The sequence below is a fragment of the Clarias gariepinus genome, chromosome 1 (assembly GCF_024256425.1).
Source record: "Clarias gariepinus isolate MV-2021 ecotype Netherlands chromosome 1, CGAR_prim_01v2, whole genome shotgun sequence".
NCBI lineage: Eukaryota > Metazoa > Chordata > Actinopteri > Siluriformes > Clariidae > Clarias > Clarias gariepinus.
This window is the reverse complement of record NC_071100.1, coordinates 9,772,283-9,800,280: the sequence shown is the minus strand read 5'-3', so window position 1 is coordinate 9,800,280 and position 27,998 is coordinate 9,772,283. Positions and strand designations below refer to the sequence as shown.

General features: G+C 36.6%; 2 protein-coding genes across 2 annotated transcripts in view; both read right to left on the bottom strand.

Moving 5' to 3' along the window:
- Positions 1 to 27,998, bottom strand: part of LOC128515911 (Fc receptor-like protein 3) — a gene marked incomplete at its 5' end in the record, with an annotated part of 70,879 nt that overhangs the window by 39,718 nt on the left and 3,163 nt on the right. The window lies entirely within an intron of this gene.
- On the bottom strand, positions 40 to 27,266 carry LOC128528240 (butyrophilin subfamily 1 member A1-like). Its single transcript, XM_053500998.1, has 10 exons — positions 27,115 to 27,266; positions 26,976 to 27,035; positions 22,291 to 22,638; positions 15,581 to 15,859; positions 15,277 to 15,378; positions 14,380 to 14,406; positions 11,972 to 11,998; positions 10,724 to 10,750; positions 9,142 to 9,165; positions 40 to 2,588 (listed from the first exon to the last, which is right to left on the bottom strand). Exons 1-10 carry the CDS (start codon positions 27,128 to 27,130, stop codon positions 2,065 to 2,067), a joined length of 1,434 nt encoding a protein of 477 aa, XP_053356973.1. The 5' UTR covers positions 27,131 to 27,266; the 3' UTR covers positions 40 to 2,064.

The window sequence follows — 27,998 nt, the reverse complement described above, 5'->3', positions numbered from 1 at the left end:
ATAAATAACATATGCAATCAGTATCAGCTAAATGAAGAGAATAACATTGAACTTCACAAGCTACAGCCTTATGATCTTTACACAGAAAGAGGTAAGGGCACATTTATCAATTCAAGAGCAAGATGGATTGAAGATGGGGAAAATAGTAATTGATAATATTGGTAATTGTTTAAGTGAGGATCAGGAAAAAATTGATAATCATATTTTTATTTTTTATAAAAAATTGTCTGTTAACTGCAGTCATTAGGGCAGAATCCCTTCTGAACTTAATTTAAGTGCATCTCAAAAAAAAGATGTAAATTTCAAAGATATAGCAGAAGCTGAAATTTCTGTAGCTGAACTGGATGTTATTTCTCAAATGCTCAATGAAAAGTCCCCAGGGTCAAAAGGGATCATATCAGAGTTCTATAAATCTTTTGGTCTTAAATTAAATATTTGATATACAATAATTTTAAGGAGTGCAATGATAATTCTGTTTTATCACCAACAATAAAGCAAAGTATACTTGACACTAATACCCAAACCGTACAAAGATATAATATCCTTGGGCAACTGGAGGCCCATTACACTTCACTTTTTATAAGATTAGATTTTTTTAAATAATTGATGCATTAATAAACGGAAGATACATTCATAATCATATTACAGTAGCTTCGTTTTATATATACTTGATTAGAATTCATTGATCATGCAAGATAGCTTTATTTTATTCCTAGACTTTTTTTAAGCCTTTGATTCTTTAAAGAACCCCTTTTTGTTTAAAACTTTTTGGTTTTGAAACAAAATTTTGCAATATCATTCAAATGCGTTATAATTATATTCATAGCAGTGTATCTCTCAGAAATGGCATTTCAAGAAGCTTCTCAGTTAAATGGGGTATTTGCATGAGATGTCCAATCAGCCCTCTTTTTTTCATCTTTATACTTTATCAAAAGCAATAAATTCATTAAACTTCAAAATCTTGAAATTTATATGGAAGAACAAAACTCATTACCTTCACGAATCTCAGTTAGTAAAGGATTATAAAAATGATCTGATGGAGATAGGTTGTCTGAGTGTACGTTAAATAGGAAATGGTGATGATGATAAATTGGTAACAGGTGAGCTTGGAGTGATAAGTAAAGTGGCAAAACAAAAGGAGTGGAATGGAGTATAGAATGGGAGTGCTCAGGTGATCATGGCTTTGCTTGAGACGAACATGTGACCTGGCATGCCATATCAGTTGCAGTCAGTTTGTGCAGATCACAGCTTAAGCAAACACACAGATACACACACACATACACTGTTTATATTTTGATTGAGTGAAAATCCAGGATATTTCATTACTGAGACTCTTTTCAGTACAGAAATGGTTATAAACCGGGATTCTGTTTTTGATTGATTATCGCACAGACTAATAATAACTGTACTAATATCCTAGTAACAAAATATATTGTATTTTCACATAATCATACATAAAAATTATATCATATATATAGCGTATAGAAATATACATTTCTAACACATCTTCACATCCAATCGCAGAACTAAAATAATGTTCAGGAGAAAACAAACAGCATTACACAGTATGTCAAACTGTAAAATAACCTCATTAGTAACTACCACACACACCAATAATAAGTTTTGATTCTTAGTGCTGGAGAAAATGTTATTGATATTCAAGTAAATGAATGCAAGTTAAATACACACAGGTGACAGAGATGGTTGCTATTTCCAAGATGGCATTACAGAGTACAGAAACCGGATTAACAGCATAAACGCTGAATGATTTAGTAACTGAACTACATAGCTGTGTCTTTCTTTAGAATCTAGTCTTTAGAATTTCTATAAATCTAATAATGACTTTAATCTGATTGGAACTGTGAAAATCTGATGATGATGGGATTATTAGAGTTCATGCAAACACTTCATTATACTGTAGACTATGTTTCAACTGTTTACAGAGTTTATAGTTTATTTTATACACAACAAAAAATCATATTTTACACAAATTATTTTGATTTTAGAATTAAGTGATGAAGATAGCCAGCTGTAAAGAATACAGTTTAAAATGATATCAGATATTTATTCAGTAACAGGAGTGATGATCAGTGGTTCATTGTCCCGAGAATAGAAGACTGGAAAGAGTTTCTCAGTGAAAGACTGACCCGTGTAAGAGTAGATATGAGATCTGGAATCCACATCATAAAAGGAGACCAGACCCTCCTCATAATCAACGAACACCCCCACCTTCTCCACCTCTTGTGTCAGTGTGAGGGGGATAGCGGGATCGGCATTAGCACTGTATTTATCTATCCTCATTTCCATAGTCCAGACTCCATACTGAGGTCTCCATGTAATCCACTCCTTCCTGTTAATGTGCTCTCTGAACACTCCTAATCTCCACACAGTTTTCCCTTTCACCAGCACCTCATAATAAACTCTCCCCGAGGAGAAACCCTGCTTTCCTGCAACGCAGTAATAATAACTAAACCTCTTTGGTGTGTCAGTGAGATTCTCCTGTTCCTTGTCCTCATATGTCACTTGTTTTCCATCAGTAGACACTCTGAGACGAGGATGAGCTGTTTCAGGATCCAGAGTCACATCCACTGAGAGAAAAACACACACACATAAATCATTCAGACAAACTCAACTACTTCAATAATATCGGACCTGAACTAATAAATGCACACACACACAAAAACACACTGATTAACAACCACCTAAAAATTGTTCATACCAACCTATTATTGCACAATATTTATTACTCGTCACTGCTGCTACTTTCAGGAATGTTTAGTGTTCACGGTTTCTGCCCCCACTACCTCAACTCATTACCACATCACCACGAAAGTATTGGAACGCATTATGTCATGTTGTCACTCTGTACTGTAGCTCTTGTTTGCACATTTGCACGTGCACGTTATGTTGTATATAGGACTAGTTAGTTTTTGGTTAATTTAAAAATGTCAATCTGTCATGTCCGAGCTAGTCAGTTAATTAGGTCTCCTAGTTAGCTAGCTGTTCTGTTAATTTATGTTGTTGCATGTATGTAGCACCTTGGTCCTGGAGGGACGTTAATTTGTTTCACTGTGTCCTGAACTGTATATGGTTGAAATGACAATAAAAGTCTTCTTGACAACTTGACTTGAAGTACTGGCTCTCTTTCGCTCTCTCTCTCTCTCTCTCTCTCTCTATCTATCTCTTTGAAAATTCAATATTAAAAATTCACAATTGCTTTATTAACATGACAAATATAGACACTCATATTGGCAAATTTCAGAACTAAGTCAGGAGAAAGTAAGAGGGATAGATAAAAAAAATAAAACGTAGTAAATAAGTAATTTAAATAAGAGAAATTTTATGAAATAGAATAATAATAAATAAATATGTTTAAAATAAAAGAGTACATACATTTGGGTTTGCAGTCAAAGAAACGTGACACTCGTTAAAATTATTGAACATAGGGATAAAGCAAGGGTAAAATAATAATAATAATAATAATAATAATAATAATAATAGATTAGATTCAACTTTATTGTCACTGCACATGTAGGTAAAAGGCAACAAAATACACTTCCAACCAGAAGTGCATTTTCACAGAGCAGAATGATTTGCATATATAAATAGTATATAGTGAGGAAGATTAATTACAATGGTGCAAATGATTATAGGTGGTACAGTAAGGAAGGTATTGTATACCATGATAAAGAATATTGCATATGTAAATATTATAGAGTGGGGAAGGTAATACCTGTATAATGAGTGCAAATGAGCAAATTAATTATAAGTGACTGCAATAAGAAGGTATTGTATACGATAAATAATTTGCATGTAAACATTATATACAGTGGAAGAGGTATGTACAAAGAGTGCAATGATTTTTGATGTATGCAGTGTAAAGACATTGTATACTTATAATAAATAGCTTGTATATGTATACTGTATGCATCACTAAGAATTCCAGTAGACATGACTCAACTTGGGTTCCCCAAATGGTCTGATCCATTTAGCAAGCAGGGCAGCATCCTTCCAACCAACATTTGTGTAAAAATAATATAGCATTATTTCCATTTGAAAAATACCTGGCATTGTAAAGCACACACAATACCACTAAAACAACAACAACCAAGAACAAATAGCGAATTAGGAGGCCCTTATTATATTGCAGAAATATTATTTGGTACAACAAAATTCCTGAAAAAAAAAAAAAATCCATGAAAAATTTACACAAATGATAATTAGTTTTTTGAGTCATTGTAATTTTCTATTCTGAAAGTCTTATTTTTAGTTATTTCGATATTTAAAGTTTAAATGTAACATTTTTCATGCATAACAACAATAAACAGTACAATAAACTGGGAACAGTTCATTCTTTGTACAAATACAGTTGTCAGCTAGTGAACTTGATCTGTCTAAACAACAGTGTTGTACAGTAAATGTCAATTGCTCTGGTTCAGATTTTTCATGTTTGTTGTATAAAGTACTCGGAGGTGGAAATTACCATCACTGTGGTATTTCTTTGATACAACATATTGTTATGACTTTTCATGACTTTTGTGATGAACAGGCCACTCCAAGTGAATCATGAATCCAGCAGGTCCCAAGAAAGTCCACAGAGCTCCCCTTCTTGTCCTAAAAGTCATAAAATCGGATCATGCTGGAACTTAGGTGCCAAAATGGCTGTTATCTCTTCCTGAAATCATGCTGCAATGAGTCTCTCGACCCTATCAACAGGGAAAACCTCTTTGATGCCTGGAGTCATACATGGAACCATTACTAACATTAACCCTGACTGACAACTTGTAAATCAGGAATCTGATTACCAAAGGAAGCCTCACTTCGAGGTGGCAGGGAACCACAGCCCAACACTGACCTCCTGCCTGACCCCAAGACACGGAAATATTTTCCTACTTTAAAATGATAAATCAGTTTAATTAAATAAATCAGTTTAATTAAATCAGCCCAAATAGTTTGATTTGATTCCCTAAAAGGAGCTGAACACTTTCTACTTACAATTCAAAACCGCTGCAATTGCAGCAGTTTAGCAAAATCTCCCTTTATGCCACCTGGCGGTCATTTTACAAATTACTTTGAAACATGACTTGTGCATGATTTATTTTGGCCGCTGTCATTTTGGCATGGCAGTGAGAGTGGCAGTAATAGTCGCTTTGTTTATTAGGATCAGATGGTTCAACTCGGCTCATATGACTGGGAAATAGTTTATCTGCTGTTGAGACATTGAAATGATAGTGATGAGTCTCCATCCATGCTCCATACCCAGGGAATTCTTGCCCCATTGTTGTATGTGTTTAGATCCCACAACAAGCAGACACAGACAATGCATATGATGTAATTCACACCACTATACCAAGACTGCAAGCACAACACGCTGATACCTGTTTCATGCTATCTGGAGACTTCAATCACATGACCCTGGATTCTATGCTACTTACTTTCCATCAGTTTGTCCCTCTAGAAAAAAAAAAAGAAAAAAAAAAAGAATAGACCTGCTGTACAGTATAAGCTTACAGTGTGAATGAAGCTTACAGTTGCATGCCACAGGCAGAGGTTCTCTGATGACACTGCCATTGTGGGAATGGGAGTGAAGCTTGCAGTGTCACCGCCCACTGTTTCCACTGGGGAAATCTGACCATAATCTTCATTGCCCAAAGTCCCACTATCAGCCTCATGTCTTGAAACAGCCAACAAGAACAGGCACATTCAGAAAATGGTCTCTTGAGGCTGAGGAAATTTTGATGTACAGTACTGTTTTAATTGTACTTTTCGGAGTATGTTGCAAGAGCATCATAAGAGTAACACAGACGGAATCACACAATGCACAACTGACTATCGTAATTTCTGTATGGACATCATTGTGTCTGTCAGAACTGCTTCCCTAACAACACGCAAAGTCAAGCTTTTACTTAACCTGAAAAAGAATGCTTTTAAAGATGGTGACAAGGCTGAGCTCTACTGCTTTCAGAAGGAACTCAAGTTCAGTCTAAAGCAAACCAAGAAGACATACAGATGGAAGATGGAGATAAAGTTGAAAACAGCACCATAGAGTCTAAGAATGCTGAGAGCCTACGCCAAAGACCTAAGTGAGCCATTCCAGTATATTTTTAGGAGTTACAGCTGTGGTGTCTGGATTCCCGACAAACAGGACCCATTTTCAGAGATACTTCTTTCGCCTGACTTTGGTGAGCTGTCTGATCCCCTGCTGAAGATCTGCATGATCTTGTACAGAGTGAGCAGTCAGTCACTATACAGGCACTGTTAACAGGAGCAATCTGGCCAGATACTGTGTGCAACTGTTTAACATGGACAAACTGTACCTGTGTGGAGAGTGCTGTACAAAGCTCCACTAAAAAATAAAAAAAAAGCATACTGCCCATCTCCAGTGGATGATTTTACATGGAGCCATTGTAGTTATCGCTGTTCTGAACCCTGTAGCCTTGAACAAATGTCCATTATGCTCCTTCACTGAACCTGAAAACATATTTTACTGTTTTATAAGATGTACATTTAGGCATTTGGCAGATGTAATAGACTAACTAAATTTCAGTATTGGGATATGAGAAAATAGGAGGAATATTGAGAATTTTCTTTTGGGTGAACTTAAACTTGCCATTTATGTGAACAAGAAAAACAAAATCGAGGCCATAGCAGATCAGGAGGTCAGTGCACTGTGTTGCTGCAGATGTCAGGTCCAGACTGTGGCTTTGTGGTTTTACAAAGCAATGGGAAATCTCTTTCCAGCAGAGGTGTTACTTGCACTGCAGAGGTTTGGTCCTTTATACATAAGTGTACTGAGAGATTTTTTTTATATTCTTTTGCTCTATTCTATTCTATTTATTTACATCTATAGAACTTTAAAGTGATTTGAAATTATCTCAATTGAAAAATCACAACCAGAGCTATTCATATTTGTATGAGGAATTAACTGTTATATAGTCTACAGATGTGGCCATTAAGAAAGTTTTTTTTCCAGCGAAAGGCCGCAATTCGTCTCACGCAGTGCTGTAAGAAGCACCATTTTAGAATTTAAATAAATGTATTGTGCTTCACAAAATATTTGCCAGATGGTGCATGGAAGGAATTACAATACTGTACAATAATAAGAATTATTTGTATGAAGAATTAACTGTTATATAGTCTACAGATGTGATAAATAAGCCCAACACTATAGTACGAAAAGCATCCCCATATCATGATGCTTGTGCCTCCATGCTTCACTGTCTTCACAGTGTACTGTGGCTTGAATTCAGTGTTTGGGGGCCTGACAAACTGTCTGCGGCCTTTAGACCCAAAAAGGACAATCTTGCTTTCATCAGTCCACAAAATATTGCACCATTACTCTTTAGGCCAGTCAATGTGTTCTTCGGCAAACTGTAACCTCTTCAGCACATGTCTTTTTTCCAACAATGGGACTTTGCGGGGGCTTCTTGCTGATAGCTTGGCTTCACAAAGCCGTCTTCTAATAGTAACAGTACTAACTGATAACGTTAGGTGTTCTTTGAGTCAATTTTGTGATTCTTGGATCCATTCGAATGGTAGCTTTCCGTTTTCTTCCAAATCGTTCTGATTTTGGTCTCCATTTTAAAGCTTAATAATGATTTGGTATCATTTTAGCAGAGCAGCCTATCTTTTTCTGCACTTCTTTGTATGTTTTCCCATCTCTAATCAACTTTTGAATCAAAGTATGCTGTTCTTCTGAACAATGTCTGGACAACCCATTTTGCTCTGATTTTCAAAGAGAAATGCACAGGACAACCTTTTCTGCATTTATCCTTAAATAAGAAAATCTTGTTTGTCACCTGTTTTTTACAGAATAATTTTACCTCTCTAATTGAACTCCACACTGCTATTTTTTTGAACAGGCTAATGTATTTTTTTTTCACTTACATTGAACTGATAATACATTTAGAACATTTTTCTTCATGTTGTGATTCAGAATAGAATGTGTGTCCAATGCATTTATTTCATTTAAATGAAAAGTTATTACATGGATATGGAGCTTTACTCACTTTTTTCAACACACTGCTATTATTTTGAACACCACTGTATATATGGACAGGGAATATAAGGAGAAAGTGACTAAATTACACAAAAGAAAAGGGCAGTGAATTCGAATAGTAAATGCAACTAGTATAGCTCAAACAAAGAAAAATCAAATTGGCAAAAATGAAGGAGCCTGTTGAAAAGGTGACCTAATATTCATCCTCTATATTTGATATTCTATACTCTATATAATATTAATATAATATTAATACTCTGACTTTAGCCTCACTAAAAACTTACTTTACGAGAAAAAATGGCCTATACATTCAAGCAAATACAACAGGACACTAAACACGCATAAAAAAAGCATAAAAAGCAAAAGACTTTTTTGTCAATTAAAAAAGGAACAAATTAAGTTACGGTCACTTTGGCAACAGACATGCCTTTTGATTTCTACACTAGGCTGTACCTATGTAGTGATGTTGCTGTGCACAGTATGAAAGTATAGTATGTTAAAAAATAATAACTAACGACATTAAGTTCTTGTATTTTCTGCAAAACTGGGAAACAGCCTCTTGAGTTTGGAAGGTAATGTCTGTTTATGTAATAGGTAATGTCTATTGTAAATAAAGTCAGCATTCAACCTTTGCTAACATTACCTACGAGATTATACATATATCATCACAGATCACACAACATTTCATAATATCAGCCAAGTCAGTATATCGACAATGTGCTATGTCTTATATACAGGGTTTAAATGTACATTTACATTACGGCATTTGGCAGACGCCCTTATTCAGAGTGAGTTACATTTTTATCTTAAGAACCCAACAGTGGCAACTTGGTGGTCGGGGGTTTGGACCTGGGACCTTCCGAACTTCAGTTCAATGCTTTTATGGTTATGTGCAAGTAATGTTTTGTCTTCTAACAGCCTTTTGTTTTCTTATCCAACACTCATACAAACTTTATTTCCTTCTCCCTTCTTTCCTCTGTCTCTCAAAGTAAACAAAAGCACATAAAAAAATGTTTTTACACATGTAGATGCTAGAAGACACACACACACACACACTCACACATAGTGAGAGACAGAGAGAAATCTACATTACAGCATCTCCTTTACCTGTGCTGTAGATAAAAAAGTGAACTTGTTCTTACCTGTAAGCAGCTTCTTTATGAACCCTTATAAACATAACAATTAAAAAATAATTAATATCTAATAAATAAAACACTGAATACAAGTTTATTGTTCTTTTTTCCCCCTTTATAACAAAGTCAGACAAAAATACTATATTGCTATACCTTATATATTGATATATGATAATATTATAATCATATGATGATATTACTGTATTATTATTATTAATAATATATAATATAATATACATCATAGTATTTATCTACATATTTAGACCGACTCTGTATACACGCACGCACTCACGGGTATAGAATAGAATCACTCCCCTTTAAAACAATTAATGTTTTTTGCTTTGCGGCCTGAAATGAAGACAGAGGCAGTTTGCGTTAGTGCATCTTTTAACATCCAAGTAAAAGATATACCTTCAACATGTCAGACAAATAAATAAATAAATAAATAAATAAATAAAAAGCAGAATCACTGATTTGGAAAAGGATCACCCCCTGGTGTCAGTATTCTTTTTCTCCTTCACCCACTGTGTAGTCAGCTTTGCTGGGTGCTTTGATTCATTGTGATCCTGGAAGGTAAACCTTCTTCCACTTGACAACTTTCTGGCAGAGGGCAGCTGATTTTTATTATTCTTGAGGAGCGTTGTTTTTTTTTGCAACCTTTCCATACAAGCCACATTTGTTAAGAATTTGTTATACTGTTTTCAAATGCACACAATGACCACACTTTCTTATAAATTCCTGCAACTGCTTCAATGTTGCTGAAGGAGGCCTCTTGGTATTTGATCAGTTTTCTGCTGGCTTTTTTGTTCCAGTTTGGAGCAACCTGATCAAGGGAGGGTCTTTATTGTAGACTTTCCTGTGCTCCTAGTGAAGGCCTTTAAAGTTTTTTGTATCCATCTCCTGACTTGTGCACAACTTTATCCCTGGGATTCTTTAGGCGTTCCTTTTCTAACTCAGTGATTCTGTTTTCTGACATGTTGATGTAATATCTTTCACTTGTGGGTATGTTAAAAGTTGCACGGAGTAAATACAGCTGGATAAAATTATAACTTATGTCTGTCTTTATTTTAGTATACAATACAAATCAGCAAAATGTGATTATTTTAAGGAGGGGGGGTTCTTTTCTATACCTACTGTATATATAAAGGGGAGGAATACATAATTTTTTTCCTTTTTATTAATAATTGACAGTGTGAATTAAAAAATTAGTTTTAACTTTACCTAATTTAACATTTCTTAATTTTGAAAGATTTACATCACATTTAATGTGTAAAACTTAAATTTTTCCTTTCTCTTAAAAGGCTCTGCTGATTTTGATTTCTCTCCAAAAGCCTCCTTCTTGTTCTTAAATCTACGTTCATGACCTATGCTGACTCTTATTTTGTAGCATTCGTTTAAATAAATTAGTAACTTCAGCCTTGTCTGCACCTTCTTGTAAATTTCAACATGTTGATGTCTTTAAGCCAAAGAGCCTGAACCAGTCTAACAAGCTTCAGGTTTCTCTATGATTACATCTGATCAGAGTGATATTGTTTAGTGAATCAGTCAATTTAATTAGTGGGATTTTAAAAGACAAAAACATCATTCTTACCTATGTATTGCTTCTGTCTCTGAAACTCTGAGGATAAAACATTTATTTATTCATTTAGTTTGTTATGTAATTAGTTAGAAATTGACAACAATACACATAACATACTATAAAGTAATCAAATGACAACGTAGTTAAACAGGTTATAATCAATAAAATATAATTGATAAGTACAAAATTTTATCTCTTTTAGAATATTTTTTTGTTTTACTTTACTAATAAACTAATAAAAGAAATGAAACTCTTTAAATTTTCTGGTAGGGCATTCCACTAAGTTGTAGTCACGTAGTGGAGGAGGAGCCAACCATTTAGAATGTTATACACAAAACACAAATTTGAATATGATGTGAAATTCTCAAATCTGAGAAGATGATGTTTCTCCAATACCCTACCACAATGATACCTCGTTTCTTTTTTTTAATTTAACATTTTTAAGGTTTGTTTATAGAAGGAATTAAATGAGTTTAATGACAGTTTCTCAAGCTTGACGTTAACAGGTTATACAATAAAACTTGAGAGAAAGAATCATGGCATGCATTAAACTCTTCACTGCATCCACAGACAGACAGTTTTTAATTTGTTGAAAATTTGCCAATTTATATTTTATGGTTTTTACCATTTTAAACATGCTTTCTAAAAGTAAGATTCGAATCCAATGTAATGTCAAGATATTTTAAATTCAGTAACTATTATCCTGTAATTATTTTACCTCTGATGAGGAAATCTATATCAGGAGGCTCATATGAAAAGGTTTGATTAACCATTAAAACGTCAGTGGGGTCAAAACTTTAAAGAGTCATAGGAGGGTATAATTCTTCTTCTTTTCCTGAATTTATGACTTCTTGAATTACATCCTTTGTTTAAACTTGTTCCTTTTACATAATATTTTTTATTAACAAACTTTTAAAAAATTCACATTACATTTACTGTGTAAAACTTTCATTTTCCTTTCTCTAATCAGGCTCTCCAAAAGTCCTCCATAAGCCTCCATCCTATTTTTAAATCTATATGCATGGCCTAAATTAACTTTTATTTTGTACCATGAGTTGAAATAAATAAAATGCAATTTCTGCCTCCTTCTACACCTTCTGAAGAACTTTCAACATTTTCAATTGTGTCTTTAATTCAACGAGCCCCAACCAGTCTAACAAGCTCCCAGTTTCTATAAGATTACCTTCAATTAGAGAGATATTATTTAATTAATCAACTTAATCAACCAGTATGATTTTAAAAGAAAAAAACTCATCATACCTGTGCTGTGCCTCTGTATCTGAAGCTCTAAGGATAAATCAGATGAATGAATGGATTTATTTATGTACAGTAGCAAGAAAAAGTAGCAAGAAAAGAAAGATGGTTTTCTGCATTAATTTGTTATAAAACGTGATCTGATCTTCATCTAAGGCAAGGGTATTGACAAATATAAAGTGCCTAAATAATAACAAAAAGAAATTCTCTATTTCATGTCTTCATGGGACACACTCATTCAACATTCAAAATGGTAGTGAAAAAAGTATGTGAATACTTGGAATTAATAACTGCTTGGCTGGTTAAATAATCAGATGCTTCCTGTAGCTGTGGATTAGACCTGCACATCGTTCAGGACGAATTTTGCCCCATTCTTCCTGGCAGAACAGTTTTAGATCTGACATATTCTTTGGACATCTCATGTATGACTTTCTTCAAATCAATTCACAGCATCTCTATTGGGTTGAGGTCTAAGTTCTGACTTGGCTACAAGTGAACCTGGTGTTTGTCCTTCCCATTGTCTTGTTGCATCAACCAACATCCACAGAGTTTCAGCTGACATGAAGACATTCTCGAATTATCCTGAATTTTTTTTATACGCTTGGGAATCAAAGCGTATCAAACTCATCTTCCCCTTAATGACTTTAAGATGGCCAGGCCCTGATTCAGCAAAGCAGCTTCCTTTGCAGATCTTTGACAGTCACTAAGGGTTGTTTCTTTACCTCAGAACCTTTACCTCTTTGTTGTGCCTTTCATGTCATTTTGACTGGGCGCCCACTTTTTTGGTAGACTAGTCACAGTCCCAAAGTGTCTCCATATTGCTTAACTATAGACAGGTGAATTTTTAAAGTCTTTGTAACCATTTCTAGCTTTAGGTAAATCAACAATTCGTGATCTTAGATATTCTGAAAGCTATTTTTAAATCATTAGGGTAATCTCTTTTTGTGCAGAGCTCAAAAGTCTAAGTGGTTTTTAATATTTTAAAGTAGCTCTTATTTTATTAACAAGAACCTCAAGTTCCTTATAGACTTCAATTAAGATTTGGATCCAATATAATGTCAAGATGTCTAAATTCACTAATTATATATCTTTTTATATCTTGAGAATATCCACATCAGGGGAGCTTTTCATTGTCACTCCAATTAGCTTTTTTGAGGCCAATAACTCAAGGTTCTCAACAACGATCAGAATTATTTTTTTTATTATTATTTTAGGCACATTATATTTGTCAATAGTCTTGACTTAGATGAAGATCAGATAACATTTTTTCACAAATTAATGCAGATAACATACTTAAAATAATCAAATTCATTTTACTTTTATAAAATGTAATTGATGATTACAAAGTTGAGTCTCTTAGAAGATTTAAATATTTGACTGTGGAATGAGAAACATAATTCCTTATACTGTATTTCTTCTAGTAGGGTATTCCACTGTGTTGTAGTTTTCACAGAAAAAGGTGACTGTAAATATTGTGAAATTCTCAAAGCTGAGAATGTTTCTCCAATATCCTACAATGAGAATGCGTTTTTTACATTTTTAGGGTTTGTTTATGCAAGGACTCTAGAGGCTTAATGACAGATTCCCCAGCGTTACCTCCACAGGTAATATAATAAGACGTGAGAAAGGATCACAGCACGTGTATACGTCTTCGCTACATCCACAGACAGTTTCTAATTTCTCAAAATTTTGCTGAATTATATATAATAATTTTACCAATTTTAACATGCTTTCTTAAATTAAGATTTTGATCCAATATAATGTTAAGATGTCTAAACTCACTAATTATATATCTTTTTATATCTTGAGGATATCCACATCAGGGGAGCTTTTCATTGTTTTTAGAAAAGGACATACATTTTGTGATGTTGTTGTTAAAACTAAGATATGATAGATAAAGCCACTGTATGATCCTTAAATTTTTCTTCTGCTGGCTCAGATGTTTTTGCATTTGTGTTTTCCCACATATATCTGAAAATTTATGTCATAAAACTGTTGTGGAATAGCATTACTATATAACGTAAACAGCAGGGGGCCCAGCACTCATCCTTGATCAACACCCATCGTACACTTACTGAAATATTAAATACAAGTTTACTGTCATGGATAGAGGTTTTTTTCCCTAAATATAGACAAATGTAAAAAAATATAAATAAAAGTTGGCCCAGGAACCTGAGCCTTAGCATTCGTTTCAATAAATGAGATGTAATTTCTACCCCCATTTAAATAAACAAGATGTCATTTTGGCACCTTCTTGTGAACTTTCTGTTTTTAAGTCAAAGACTCCCAACCAGTTTAACAAGCTTCCAGTTGTCTCCCAGTTGTGATTACATTTGATCAGAGTGATATTATTTAATCAAACTGTCAAATTAGTTAATTAGTATGGTTTTAAAAAAGCAAAACCTAATTCCTACCTGTGTGTTGCTTCTGCTTCTGAAGTGCTGAGGATAAAACAGACTTATTTATTTATTTCATTTTTTATTTGAAAAGGACCACGTATACTATTAAACATACATGTTGCTATTTGACATATAGTATTGCATTAGCTTAAAGCTAATGCTTATTTGCAGTCCCTTGGCAGCTTACAATAAACGGCAGCCACAACATTAGAACAACTAGAATGTTTGTCATTTATAGTTATATAAAAGACTGTCGTGTATAGAAGTAGTGGAGCACAAATATATTTGCAAGATATTTCAATAATACAACAAAATACATTTTTATTTTAACTATATTTGTCATTTTATGCAGTCTACTTGTCATACACATCCTATTTTCACAGATCAATATCTGTTTGTCTCATTGGCCTTAAATGTTCAAAAACTGTAAGAAAAAGAATTGTTAAAATGTTTATCTTTGATAAAGCATAGAACATTAATATTATGGTTTGTATAATGTTACAGAGTTGTAAGGTATGTCAAAGTTTTAACATAAAACTTAAAGATATAACTAATCAAAGAGTTTTTTTTTCTTTTTAGTTACTTTTTTTGTAAAATAAACTGTTAAGCTAAGTGGAAATTCATGTTTAATTGCAAAGAAAATGTTTAATTAATTACACAGTCTCATAATCTGAATCTGAATATCAACAGATATGGCTGAATTAAATCTTCCTCTTCACAGAAAGCAGAGCCAACTGGTGTTCTGTGGACTACTGACTAAAGCACAGGTGGAAAGTACCCACAGCATTACATGCATTAATGTTTCCTGTGCTCTAAGTACATGATCCATGTAAATCAACTGATTTACAGCCCTTCCTGAGATAAAGCGAGTGTTTGAATGTACTTGACCTTTTATAAAAGTATAGCAGTTACCTTTTCTGTAACAGATAACTGAAGTTGCTATCACTCCGACAGCTAAAAGACATGTTGAAACCGAAATGCCGACATCCCACTTCCAAGCATTAAAGACTTTACCTAAAATGAAACCAAGCCTGTTACCAATATTTTCAGAAAACTGTGCAGGAATTATTTATACTCATATTGTATATCACAATCTTACAGAAAAAACTGTTCAAGTTTCATCTTAAGTCACCTTATCTATAATTATTACAATTAATACAATACTTTAAATAAAATTTTAGTAAATTTTTACAAATACTGCTTTTAAGACACTTACTATTAATGATGACCTCTGCTTCCATCATATGATGTTTTTGTTGAAGGCGGCAATAAAATCTGTTGGAGTCACTATAATCATAAACAGTGATGCGACGTTTCACAGTGAAGCCCTCAGTGTCTTTGTGTATCTGTGTATTTTCAGCAGGCAGGGTGGTTCCTTCTCTGTTCAGCCACAAAACCTCAGGTTCAGGGTTCCAGCCTCTAGATTCACACACTAGATCAATCCCTCCCGTGTTATCATAACGCTCCATCCTGATCACCGGGTGGCTTCCCTGTGCTATATACATAAAAGCAAAAGGATTGATTTAAATATTGTGAGATCATATAAAGCCTTTAAATATGGTGGAATCATATCAAACCTTCAACTCCACCGTCTGGCCAAAACGTCGCAAATTTTGGAATTAAAACATGGAATTTAAAAGCCTTTGTTTCAGCTGGAACCAATTATTTTAAACCCTGCAGTAAGTAGCTTCTCATTTCTTACAGTGTAAGAAGACATATCACTTATTTATGGTAAAAGATGTTACAGTATTCCAGAAAGGTCAAATTATTGGCCTGCAAAACAAACAAAAAAAAAAAACTAAGAAAACTGGTAAAATTAGGTTAGGAAATGTCAGGTGCATGATTAAAACCTGGAAGGACTGAAAAACAACATGGTTGTCTTCCACTGTCCCTCAGTTCTCTCTTTTGGAATAGTTTCAACCATTTTCCAAATGAATATTTGAGCTGTAGTATTTTTTCCTTAATTCTAAGGATGTAATGGAAAACATCAATCATTATATTGTGACGGTGGGCCTACAGCGCCGGCTCTGTATGGCTCTGTATGACTCCTGAGTCAAAACATGACTCACATTCAGCACCATGGCCAGCTCTGTTACCGGTAAGAGAGGGGCCTTACCTCTCCATGGCCACTCATAGTCACTAGACCGTCCTGGAGACATCTGAAGACTCCCCAAACCAGGAAAAGCAGCCTAGCAGGAGCTCACGACGAAGCTGGGATCCAAAGACTTCACAACCTTCACCTACACAGCTAAACCCCCTTTTCTGTACTTCCCTTCACTCAGCTTTCTCCTTGACAAACTCCCTGATCATACATAAAAGAAAGACACCTGTTCACTAACATCTGCAGTCTCCATGTCTGTGTTCGTCCTGCCATAGTGCTTTAAATTAGTGGAGAATATGTACACTTACTGGAAGCAAGGATCCAGCTACAATCGCTCCTGAAGCAGATAGCACAGGGGCTGCAAACCACAACAGCAGAGCTCTCTTGGCTCCAGCAGCATGGAAGAGTAAGTGTCCCTCTGCCTGAACCTTGCAGAGAAGCTCAGCTCCTTCTCACTAAGCTTACAGCTTACACTACACAAAGATGTAGAGATGCAGCTAAAGATGTTAGCTGCATAGAGTCGTCACTCAGGGTTCACTCTATTGAGACTGTGTCTGTTCCCCGAGCTAAAAACAAATTTAGAAAGACTCAGAAAGTCTGTTTTAGTAATTTAATTAGCATAAAGACCACAAACTTGGATTAGACTGAATGCGCAGCCGGCACCTCTGATCTGAAGCTAGGACTGTTAAATATTAGATCTCTCGCATCTAAAGCAGTTATAGTTAATGAAATTATCACAGATCAGGAGTTTGATATACTCTGTTTAACAGAAACCTGGATTAAACAGGACGAGTATGTAGCTCTAAATGAAGCTAGTCCTCCTGGATACAGCTACATACACCAGCCTCGGTTAACTGGTAGAGGAGGAGGCGTCGCAGTTATTCACAATGATAATTTGACTATTGTACAAAAACACGGACACAAATTTAATTCATTTGAAATTCTTTATAGTAACATAAGTGTATTTAACTATATTAAGTCAGCTCAGTCGATCCCGCTAATTGTCATTTACAGACCTCCAGGGCCGTACTCGGAATTTCTTAGTGAATTTGCAGATTTCCTCTCAAACCTAGTCGTTTCTGTAGACAAAGTGTTAATTGCTGGAGATTTTAATATTCATTTTGAAAACCCAGAAGACCCTCTGAGAACTGCATTTATGTCTATACTGGACTCGGTAGGAGTAAATCAGTGTGTAGTAGGACCCACTCATAAAGCAGGTCACACTTTAGATTTAATAATATTATTTGGATTAAGTATAAGAAATTTATTCACAATACCACTATCTGAAGTTATCTCAGATCACTATCTTGTCTCAATTCAAGTGTGTCACAATAATAATGTACACACAGCGCCGCGCTACCGTATGAAACGTACATTCACATCAACTACCAAACAGAGTTTTATCAGTAATCTCCCAGAGTTCCCAACTTCGATTAGATCACCGTCTGACCCCACAGAACTCGATCAGGCGACTGAATATTTAGAGTCGACATTTCGCTATACCCTGGATAATGTAGCTCCAGTCAAAAGAAAAATTATTGGAGATAAAAAACTTGCTCCCTGGTATAACGATCACACGCGCACTTTAAAACAGACCGCTCGGAAATTAGAACGTAAATGGCGTCAAACTAAATTACTAGTATTTCAAATAGCATGGAAGGAGAGCATCCTGAACTATAGAAAAGCTCTTAGTGTAGCTAGATCAACATATCTCTCCACTCTTATAGAAAATAACAAAAATAATCCTAGATTCTTATTTAATGCTGTAGCCAAATTAACCAGAAATAAGACCACTGCAGAAATCTCCACAACAACATCATGCAATAGTGAGGACTTCATGAACTTTTTTAATAATAAAATTGTAAATATTAGGCATAAAATTGAGGTTTTGAAACCGAACAATGTAATTGATGCAGATGTTAATCTAGCCATGTCAGACCAGAACCTAGAATACTTTACTCCCCTTGAAGCGAGTGAACTAATTTCACTCATCTCTTCTTCAAATTCATCAACCTGTATATTAGATCCTGTACCGACACATTTTCTTAAACAGATAGTACCAGCAATAATAGAACCCCTGTTGAGAATAATTAATTCTTCACTCAGCATTGGATATGTTCCAAAATCTTTTAAATTAGCAGTTATCAAACCAATAATTAAGAAACCTGACCTCGACCCCTGTCAGCTGTCCAGTTACAGACCAATATCAAACCTCCCCTTTATCTCTAAGATCCTGGAAAAGATAGTAGCAGGGCAGCTATGCTCATATATACATAGAAATGGCATACATGAACTGTATCAGTCAGGATTTGGGCCTCATCACAGTACAGAGACAGCGCTCGTTAAAGTAGTAAATGACATTCTATTGGCCTCTGATCAGGGTTGTGTAACTATGCTTGTATTACTTGACCTCAGTGCAGCTTTTGACACTGTTGATCACGCTATTCTTCTTCACAGATTAGAAAATGTAGTGGGAATTAAGGGTACAGCCCTCTCCTGGCTCAGATCCTATCTGACCCATCGTTATCAGTATGTAGACTTAAATGGTGATTATTCTGCATGTTCTCTAGTGGAGTTTGGCGTTCTGCAGGGTTCAGTTTTAGGTCCACTGCTTTTTTCCCTTTACATGCTTCCTCTGGGCAACATAATCCGTAAGCATGGTATTAGTTTTCATTGGTATGCTGACGATACTCAGTTATATGTCTCAGCAAAACCTGATGAGAAAAAACAGCTTACTAAAATTGAGCAATGTGAGCAGGACATAAGAAATTGGATGCTAATTAACTTCCTTCTGCTAAATCCGGATAAGACAGAAGTTCTAGTCATAGGACCGCATACAGCTAGGAGTAAAATTTTAGATCACACCGTAACTTTAGATGGCCTTTCTGTTCCATCAAATGCAACAGCGAAAGACCTTGGTGTGATTATTGATTCCAGCCTTTCATTTGAAGCACATGTAGATAATATTACCAGGATAGCATTCTTTCACCTCAGAAATATTGCCAGAATAAGAAATTTATTGTCGCTAAACGACGCAGAAAAACTAGTTCATGCTTTTATCACCTCTAGGTTGGACTATTGTAATGCCTTACTGTCTGGTTGTTCAGCTAGATGCATAAATAAGCTTCAGCTAGTCCAGAATGCAGCAGCGAGAGTCCTCACCAGAACCAGAAGATATGAGCACATCACCCCTATCTTATCTTCACTCCATTGGCTCCCTGTGAAATTTCGCATTGATTTTAAAATACTACTCTTGACATATAAAGCATTAAATGGTCTCGCGCCGCAGTACCTGACCGAACTGCTAGTGTCTTACGATCCGCCACGCCTACTTCGATCAAAGGATGCAGGCTGCTTGTCAGTACCGCGTATTATGAAAAATACAGCTGGGGGCAGAGCTTTTTCTTACAAAGCCCCAAAGTTATGGAATAGTCTTCCAAATAGTGTTCGGGACTCAGACACAGTCTCAGTGTTTAAGTCCAGGCTAAAAACCTATTTATTTAGCCAAGCATTTTTATAAATAGATTTGCCATAGGTAAAGGAGCAGATCTGGGGGACTCATGGACGTAGAGTATTATGGTGAACTGGTATGTTTGGATGCTGTCTTCCTCACTCTCATTGATCACTCAGGTTTGCTGACAGTGAGGTGATTGTTTGCTTTACATGTCAGGAAGCCCTCATGTTTGTGTTTCCTTCTGGCTCTCCCTTTTAGTTATGCTGTCATAGTTAGTCCTGCCGGAGTCTCTGCTTGCACTCTACAGTTAATATACATTCACATTATACATTGTGTGAGTGTGACCATACCTAACTGCCATCTCTCCTCTTCTTCTCTTTCCCCCCCTCTTTCTTTTTCCTCTCTCCTCCTGTCCACCCCTTTCACTCTTTCTCTCTCTCTGTCGAGCTACACATGTCGTTCCTGAGCTGCCAGTGATCCAGACTCCCTCTGCCCTCCGGACCTGTCTGACCCATCCTGGTGCCCCGCTTCTGGCTGAAGATCTCGTCACATGGATGCCCCGTGTGTCTCTCTGGGATGCGTCTGGTGTCTGGGAATGATTCTCTCTACCTAGAAAATGGTTCTGGCCTTGACTAGTGTTGGCAACTGTTTCTCTGGGGACTTGACAGTTCGATAGTTCATGACTGGAACTTCTTACAAGTCTACCTGGGTCTTCAATAACTACCTGGACTCCATATTAACATCAATTAACATCAGCTATTATAGCTGAACTGCCTCCCACCCTACACACTGTATAAATGCTGATCATTTACTGCTTTCTGTTTCACCCAAATGAGGATGGGTTCCCTGTTGAGTCTGGTTCCTCTCAAGGTTTCTTCCTATTACCATCTCAGGGAGTTTTTCCTTGCCACTGTCGCCCTCGGCTTGCTCACCAGGGACAAACTGACCATTTTGATTCATACAAATTCACATTTCATACAAACTTAAATAATTCTTTTGACTATGTAAAGCTGCTTTGCGGCAATGAAAATTGCTAAAAGCGCTATACAAATAAAATTGAATTGAATTGAATTGAAGATGGGTCTGCCAACATTTGAGCTGACGTCAGAGCAAAGAATGGCTGCAGTGGGAGTGTAGCATGATTCTCTGAATGGAAAATCTCCAGAGTGAAGCCCACCATGCTACCTCACAGCTCTGTGGAAAGAAAACAAACAATGCCTGCCATGACTGGAACCTCTCCACAATGAACCCATGCCCACTGAACAAGAGTCTGTGAAACCAGTGTAGAAACTGGCCGGGGCTGCACTCTACCCGAGGGCGTGTGAAAAATTAAAACCTCCCCACGCGGTGGATGAGGAATAAGAGCCACTTTATGAGAGCATCGTTGCAAAGGCCGAAGGTGGGCTGAACTCTTCCTGTCTCAGCAGGTTGTGTGTTACGGAAACTTCGCACAGCAACAAAAAGAGGACAGAAGCATAAAGCACTGATGGGGCTAAGTGCGTGAAATCGAGGGAGAGGCCAAGGATGGCGGGCAAACCTGGCCAACATCCTACTTTCTCATGTGCATAGGACTACTGTACTACCACACAGAGAAAAGAGCCCTGCGACCTCCTAGTCATGCCACAGAGCAAAGTCGATACAGTGATGCACCTGGCGTACTCACCATCAAGAAGATTTGCAACTATTTTCTCTGGCTAGGACTCAATGCTGGCGTGAAAAAACTTCTGCTGGAGGTGACCAGGGTGAACCGTGTTATCCCTTTGCTTATTTTTGGTGTACCATTCGAGCAGAGAGGCATGCCATGGGTCATTTTATTTCCAAAGTCAGCACGAGGACATGATTACATCCTCGAAGAAGCTGCTCGCAGATCAATGTACACCATTTATGTCAAAATTTATGACTGATACATGTCGGCTGTTGCAAGTCAAGCAGATCCGCACTTCAGTATATCACCCTTGTGTCACCTATGGCAACATGCAGTGTGTGTGTGTATCTGTAAATCTGTAAACACATTTCCTCCAATATGCAGCTTTGAGCATGACATAGACTTTCAGGAACTGAAAGCTGTTGGTATGGGGAGGATTCCCCAAATAGCGAAATTCAAGCACCATGCCTATGCTCTGTATGCTATTTGTTTAATTATTCTTGTCTAAATATTTGAAAGTACGGTTTTCTTTAGCTTGAAAAAAATAAAGGTTTGATGACTATGCATGTGTCTACTGCTTTGTGTCATGCCAGATTAGGCTATAAACAATAAAACTATTGGTCGAAAATCATGCGACTATTCAATAGCCCTTGTTTTAGCATTATTATAAGAAAAAAATTTTTTTAGGATCTTTATATTAGGCTTCATTGTAGAACTAGATCTTACCCGCAACAATGACTTGGATAATTATATCATCAGACCAGGATTTATCCTCGATGAGACACTTATATCGTCCTTCATCAGAGAGTCGGACAGCTGAGAGTTTGAGTGAAGCGTTGCCTTTCTTCAGCTCCTCTTTAAACAGTGATGTTCTTCCTCTGTACAACCGAGCCTGATTTTCATTTTTGTCTTCAAGATCCTTGTAGAGATGCACTTCTGAGTTTACTGATAAATCTAGTCTGAACCACTCCACTGTCATGTCCACAGCACTGGTGTTGACGAAACAGGGCAGAACAAGATCTTCACCCACGACAGCATCAACCACAGATTCTGGACCAAACAGCTTTAATTTGTCTGTTTAAAGGAGAAGAAAAAAAGAAGAAAAGAATCAAATTTAAGGTCCCATAAATAATAGTTCATTTTTGTCCATAAAAAAAAAAAATGTTTCCTAAACCACTAGTCCAAAATTATTTCATTTACAGTTGAAACCAGATATCTACCTACACATCAGGAAAAAAAAAAAAAAAAAAAAAAAAACGAAAAAACTTTTTGTCTTTACTGTCAAACATAAAATCAGAGTAAACTTTCTGTTTTAGATCGATAAATATTAACATATTTTTTGCATAATTTAAATGTCAGAATCGAGCGAGGGTGAATTTTTAAGCATTTATCACTTTTATTAAAGTCAGAAGTATACGTAATATACTTAGTTTATTGTCTTTAAACACCAGATGATTCCATTCTGAGCTTAAGAAGCTTCTGATGGGTTAATTGATTCTATTTAAGTTAATTGGTGGCACATCCAATGCATATAAAGGCTCACCTCAAACACAGAGCCTCTTTCTTTGACATTATGGCAAAATCAAGAGAAATCAACCAAGACATCAGAAAAGGAATTGTGGAACACCACAAATGTGGCTCATCCCTGGGTGCAATTCCCAGATGCCTGAAGGTCCCACGTCCATCCGTTCAGACAATAATACACAGAAATAATAAACATGGGAATGTACAACCATCATACTATAACGCTCAGGAAGGAGGCGGATTGTGAATACCAGAGAGGAACGTTCTTTGGTGCAACAGCAAAAGACCTTTTAAAGATGCTGACTGAAACTGGTAAGTGTCATTAAGCACAGTAAAACAAGTCCTGTACCACCATGAGCTAAAGGTTACTCTGGCAGAAGAGGCAATTACTTTAAAACCACCATAAAAAAACAGACTACAGTTTGTAACTGCACATGGGAACAAATATCTTAATTTCTGGAGACATGTCCTGTGGTCTGATGAAACAAAACTTTCTTATTGGAAAATATCTGTTCGGCCATAATGATAAAAGGTTTATTTGGAGGAAAAAGGGCAACGCTTTGAAGCCTCAGAACACTATCCCTCAGAACACCATCCCAACCCAACATCTGAAGATGCGTCTGTACGTGGTGGCTCTTGAAACACTGACTCCAGCTGCAGTCCGCTTCTTGTGAATCTCCCCTGAATACTTAAATGGGCTTTGTTTCACAATCCTCTCAAGGCTGCGGTTATCACTGTTGCTTGTGCACCTTTTTCTACCACATTTCTTTCTTTCATTCAACTTTTCTTTAATGTGCTTGGAAACAGCACTCTGTGAACAGCCAGCTTCTTTAGCAATGACTTTTTGTTGCTTACCCTCAATGTGCAATGGTGTCAATGATCGTCTTCTGGACAACTGTGAACTTAGTATTCATTTCAGTTAATTAGCTGATTAGAGTGTGACACCATAAGTCTAAAATATTTAATTGTTTTGCAATATTATAATTTTTTGAAATACTGAGGTTCAAGCACCATTTAATTTATTAGCTGAGATCATCAAAATTAAACGAAAGAAACATTTAAAATGCCCTGCGATGGATTGGCACCCTGTCCAGGGAGTATGTACCCTGCCTCATGCCCCAAGTCTCCTCGGATAGGCTCCAGCCCCCCCCCCCCCCCCCCCACAACCCTCAATATAACAGTATAAACCATGAGTGAGTTAGTAGGTAAGTAAACATTTTAAATACAGTGAAACCTGAGATGTGATTAACGAGGTTTGCGAGCAAAGATTTTTTTTCTGTATTCACACCGTAACTTTAGATGGCCTTTCTGTTCCATCAAGTGCAACAGTGAAAGACCTTGGTGTGATTATTGATTCCAGCCTTTCATTTGAAGCTCATGTAGATAATATTACCAGGATAGCATTCTTTCACCTCAGAAATATTGCCAAGATAAGAAATATATTGTCGCTAAACAATGCAGAAAAACTAGTTCATGCTTTTATCACCTCTAGGTTAGACTATTGTAATGCCTTACTGTCTGGTTGTTCAGTTAGATGCATAAATAAGCTTCAGCTAGTCCAGAATGCAGCAGCGAGAGTCCTCACTAGAACCAGAAGATATGAGCACATCACCCCTATCTTATCTTCACTGCATTGACACCATGCATTTTCACACACACACCAAACCCCTCCCCCCCACAAGGTCGCCTTCACACAACCCTGTCGCCTTTACCCACACAGACACACACACACTCTGCTCTACACAGAAACACTGCTCTTTCACAATTATTTTCAAAGGTAAAGTGCTGGTTTATTTGTTTTATTTTTACCTTACAGCAGTGATTCCGTTAGTCCGCGCTCAGTTAAGTGTCATTAGATTTATTATAGTGTCATTTATTTATTTTTTTTTCCCTTTAAAACCGTGTTTCCGTTATGTGTGTGTGTGTGTGTGTGTTGTAAAACCTTAAAAAGCTGGCGGGAGGGATGAAGGAGTTTTACTGTGTAAGACGAGAAGAGGGAGAGGGGAGGGGCTAATTCCACACAAACCCGCACAGCGCCTGTGCGCACAAACGAAACACTTATCTGACAAGATTTATTTTTACTTTTTTTTTTTTTAAGTAAAGGGCAGGTTACTTTGTTTTATGTGTGTTTTGATATACGAGCCTGCTTCGGAAACAAATTAGATTCATAATCCAAGATTCCACTGTATATATCAATCTCTGTGTAATGAATCTATATAATGTACGAGTTTTACTTTTTGAGTTATAAATAAATAAAATTTACAATGATATTTGAACTTACTGATCTGCACCTGTATATTATAGTGTTGAATGGGCACAACAACAAAAAAAAAACCTTTTCTGGGATAACAACTGCAACTACAATGTAATACAATGTAGGTGGAATGCAATACAATGTAGTTATATTAAGATATACTTCTGTAACTTAATATGATTCTGTCCTTGCAAAAAATAACTGCAGTTTCTGGGATAAGGGCCTTGCTCAAGGGCCCAACGACTGAGCCAGTGAGCTACCCCTGACCCCAGGAGAGGGTTTGTATGTGATCGGGTGGAGGCAGAGTTCAGCAAAGAAACAGCTTTAGGGAAAAGCTACTTGTCTTTGTCTGTAGGCTTCTGTAGCACCTCCCAGAAGGCAGGCGGGCAAAGAGCCTATGAGCAGTGTGAGAGAAGTCCTTTGTGATATTGGGTACTCTGCTGAGACAACCGTTCTGGTAAACGTCCTCGATTATAGGAAGAGAAACTCCTACGGTGCAATTTTCACCACCCCCAGAAATTTAAAGCTAGTTGCAGTTCCAGATTCAATTTAAACTTTTGATGTTTGTTTTTAGTGCGATTAATCGTCTGGCACCTTCCTACTTGTGTAAGTCTAGGTGCAAACAATGGGGTGATCGATCCTTTGCAATGGCTGGTCTTAACCTCTGGAACACCATTCCACATGAGCTACGTTACATTACTGACCTCCCTCTGTTTAAAGCAAAACTTAAGACTCACTTATTTAGAATGGCTTTTGATATTTTATAATTTCATGTTATTTTGATAATTTTATGTTTTATTTATTATAATTAACATATATTTTAATTATTTATTTATTTATAATTGTGTGTTTTATTTTGTTTCGCATTTTTTTATTTCTACCTTATTGCCATTTTATTGTAATTTTTTAATGCTGTGAAGCACTTTGGTTCAACTTGAGTTGCTGTAAGATGATATATAAATAAATGTTGATAAATGTTGATGTTAACTGCAGTATTGCAGCATTTCTGCAGTATTACTGCATTATATTGCATTGTTACTGCAGTAAGAAATCACTGTGTTTCCTGCATATGTACTGTATGTGTAAAAAATGCTGCAGTTTTGACACTTGAAGTGTCGATGTGAAATCACATTTAAAAATGCAGTATGCTTGATATGCTGATAAGTAAACTTCTGTAATCTTGGTCGAATCTTAAACGGTTGTCTAGGACATGCAATTTTTACACAGCCCTTTAGTTTAACTGGGGAAAAGATAGGAAAATATATTCAGCTTCACTAGGTTCTCTGTCCAGTCCAGAGTACGAGGATACGTGTGTTGACATTTTTGAGTGTTTATTTCTTTAGAAACACAAGAGGGAATCTCAAATTTCCAGTATAAAACCAACTTTACTGCGATGCGGTGCACATTCAAGGACGAATCGATGAGTAGTGTACACTTATAGATTTCTGGGCCACCTTGCCACGCCAACTGGACCCGACTTGTGCTGACTACAGTCATGTACAGTTGCATCAGCATTAAGACCATCTGCTTAACTGCAGGACCAGAAATAAGTTATTTTAAAACCAACGTATAGATGCCAACAAACTTACAGAATGACATGAGCTTAGGATTCATTAACACACACATTTCATACCTGATTGAGTTTCCATAAAGTGGTGGAGAATCAGGAGAGTCACACCAACACACATCATTCCTGGAAAACACATACCTGATTTAGCACAAGTCTATATAAAAATATCTTCTATATAAAAAAAGAATATATAATTACTTACTCATTTTAGGAGTCATAGTTTCTCAATAAGAAGCTAATGAAAAACGCTTTGTGTTTTAGGCTCCCCCTTTCAGTTGGTGTGCTTTCGTTATCGGTTTGAAGAAACATGAAAGGAAGTGTGGTGGTGTGGGTACGGTGGCCCACACCTGTAAGTGTGTGTGTGTGTGCCCCCCCCCCCCTCCTTGTAAATGTATGCTTTTTCCCCGATTGTGCGTTTTATATTTTAGTGATTCAAAGAACCGAGTCACTAAAATGATTCAAACTTCCCATCACTACTGCGTAGCGTCTTTGGGAGTCACGTGACAAAAGAACGAGCGACTTCGGGACTTGGAGAGTCATTGAGAAAGAATCGTTCAGTTCTGTTTCCGGTACATAACCTACGGGGCTTTGGCGATGATTTGCGCATGCGCGCGCAGTAGACCATGAACGACTCACTCTCCGAGACGACTCGTTCATCTGAGTCACGTTAAAGATTCGTTTAAAAAGAACGAATCCGTTCATGAACGACCCATCACTAGACTGAGGTCAAAACCATCACTAGACTGAGGTCAAAACACAACTGAACACGGAACCTTACCGGGGGTCCGTTCGTACGTCGCTAAGCCAGTTAGCTGGATTTGATTGTTGTGGATTTGTCCTGATCTCGGATTGTTTCGTTCGATGCGCTTCCTGCATTTGCTGTCATGCCCGTAAGCTTAAACCTGCTCGAGAGCAGGTTTATTTTATGTAAACAGGACTTGGGCTCCTGGCGGGTTATGATTGGTTGAAATGGCGAGGTCACATCTGATTGGTTAAAGAGCACGACTGACGCGGACTGACTTACGTGGGGAAGAAAAGTATATATATAAACATACGTACAGTATATGTATACATGTGTGTCTGTGT

Excerpts from the sequence above, each read along its gene's own strand:
- LOC128528240 (XM_053500998.1), bottom strand. Across the intron at positions 9,166-10,723 it reads GAGACAGAAGCAATACATAG|GGTTCATAAAGAAGCTGCTT; the intron begins GTAAGAATGATG and ends TATGTTTATAAG. Across the intron at positions 2,589-9,141 it reads CATAAAGAAGCTGCTTACAG|TGGATGTGACTCTGGATCCT; the intron begins GTAAGAACAAGT and ends TTTTTCTCTCAG.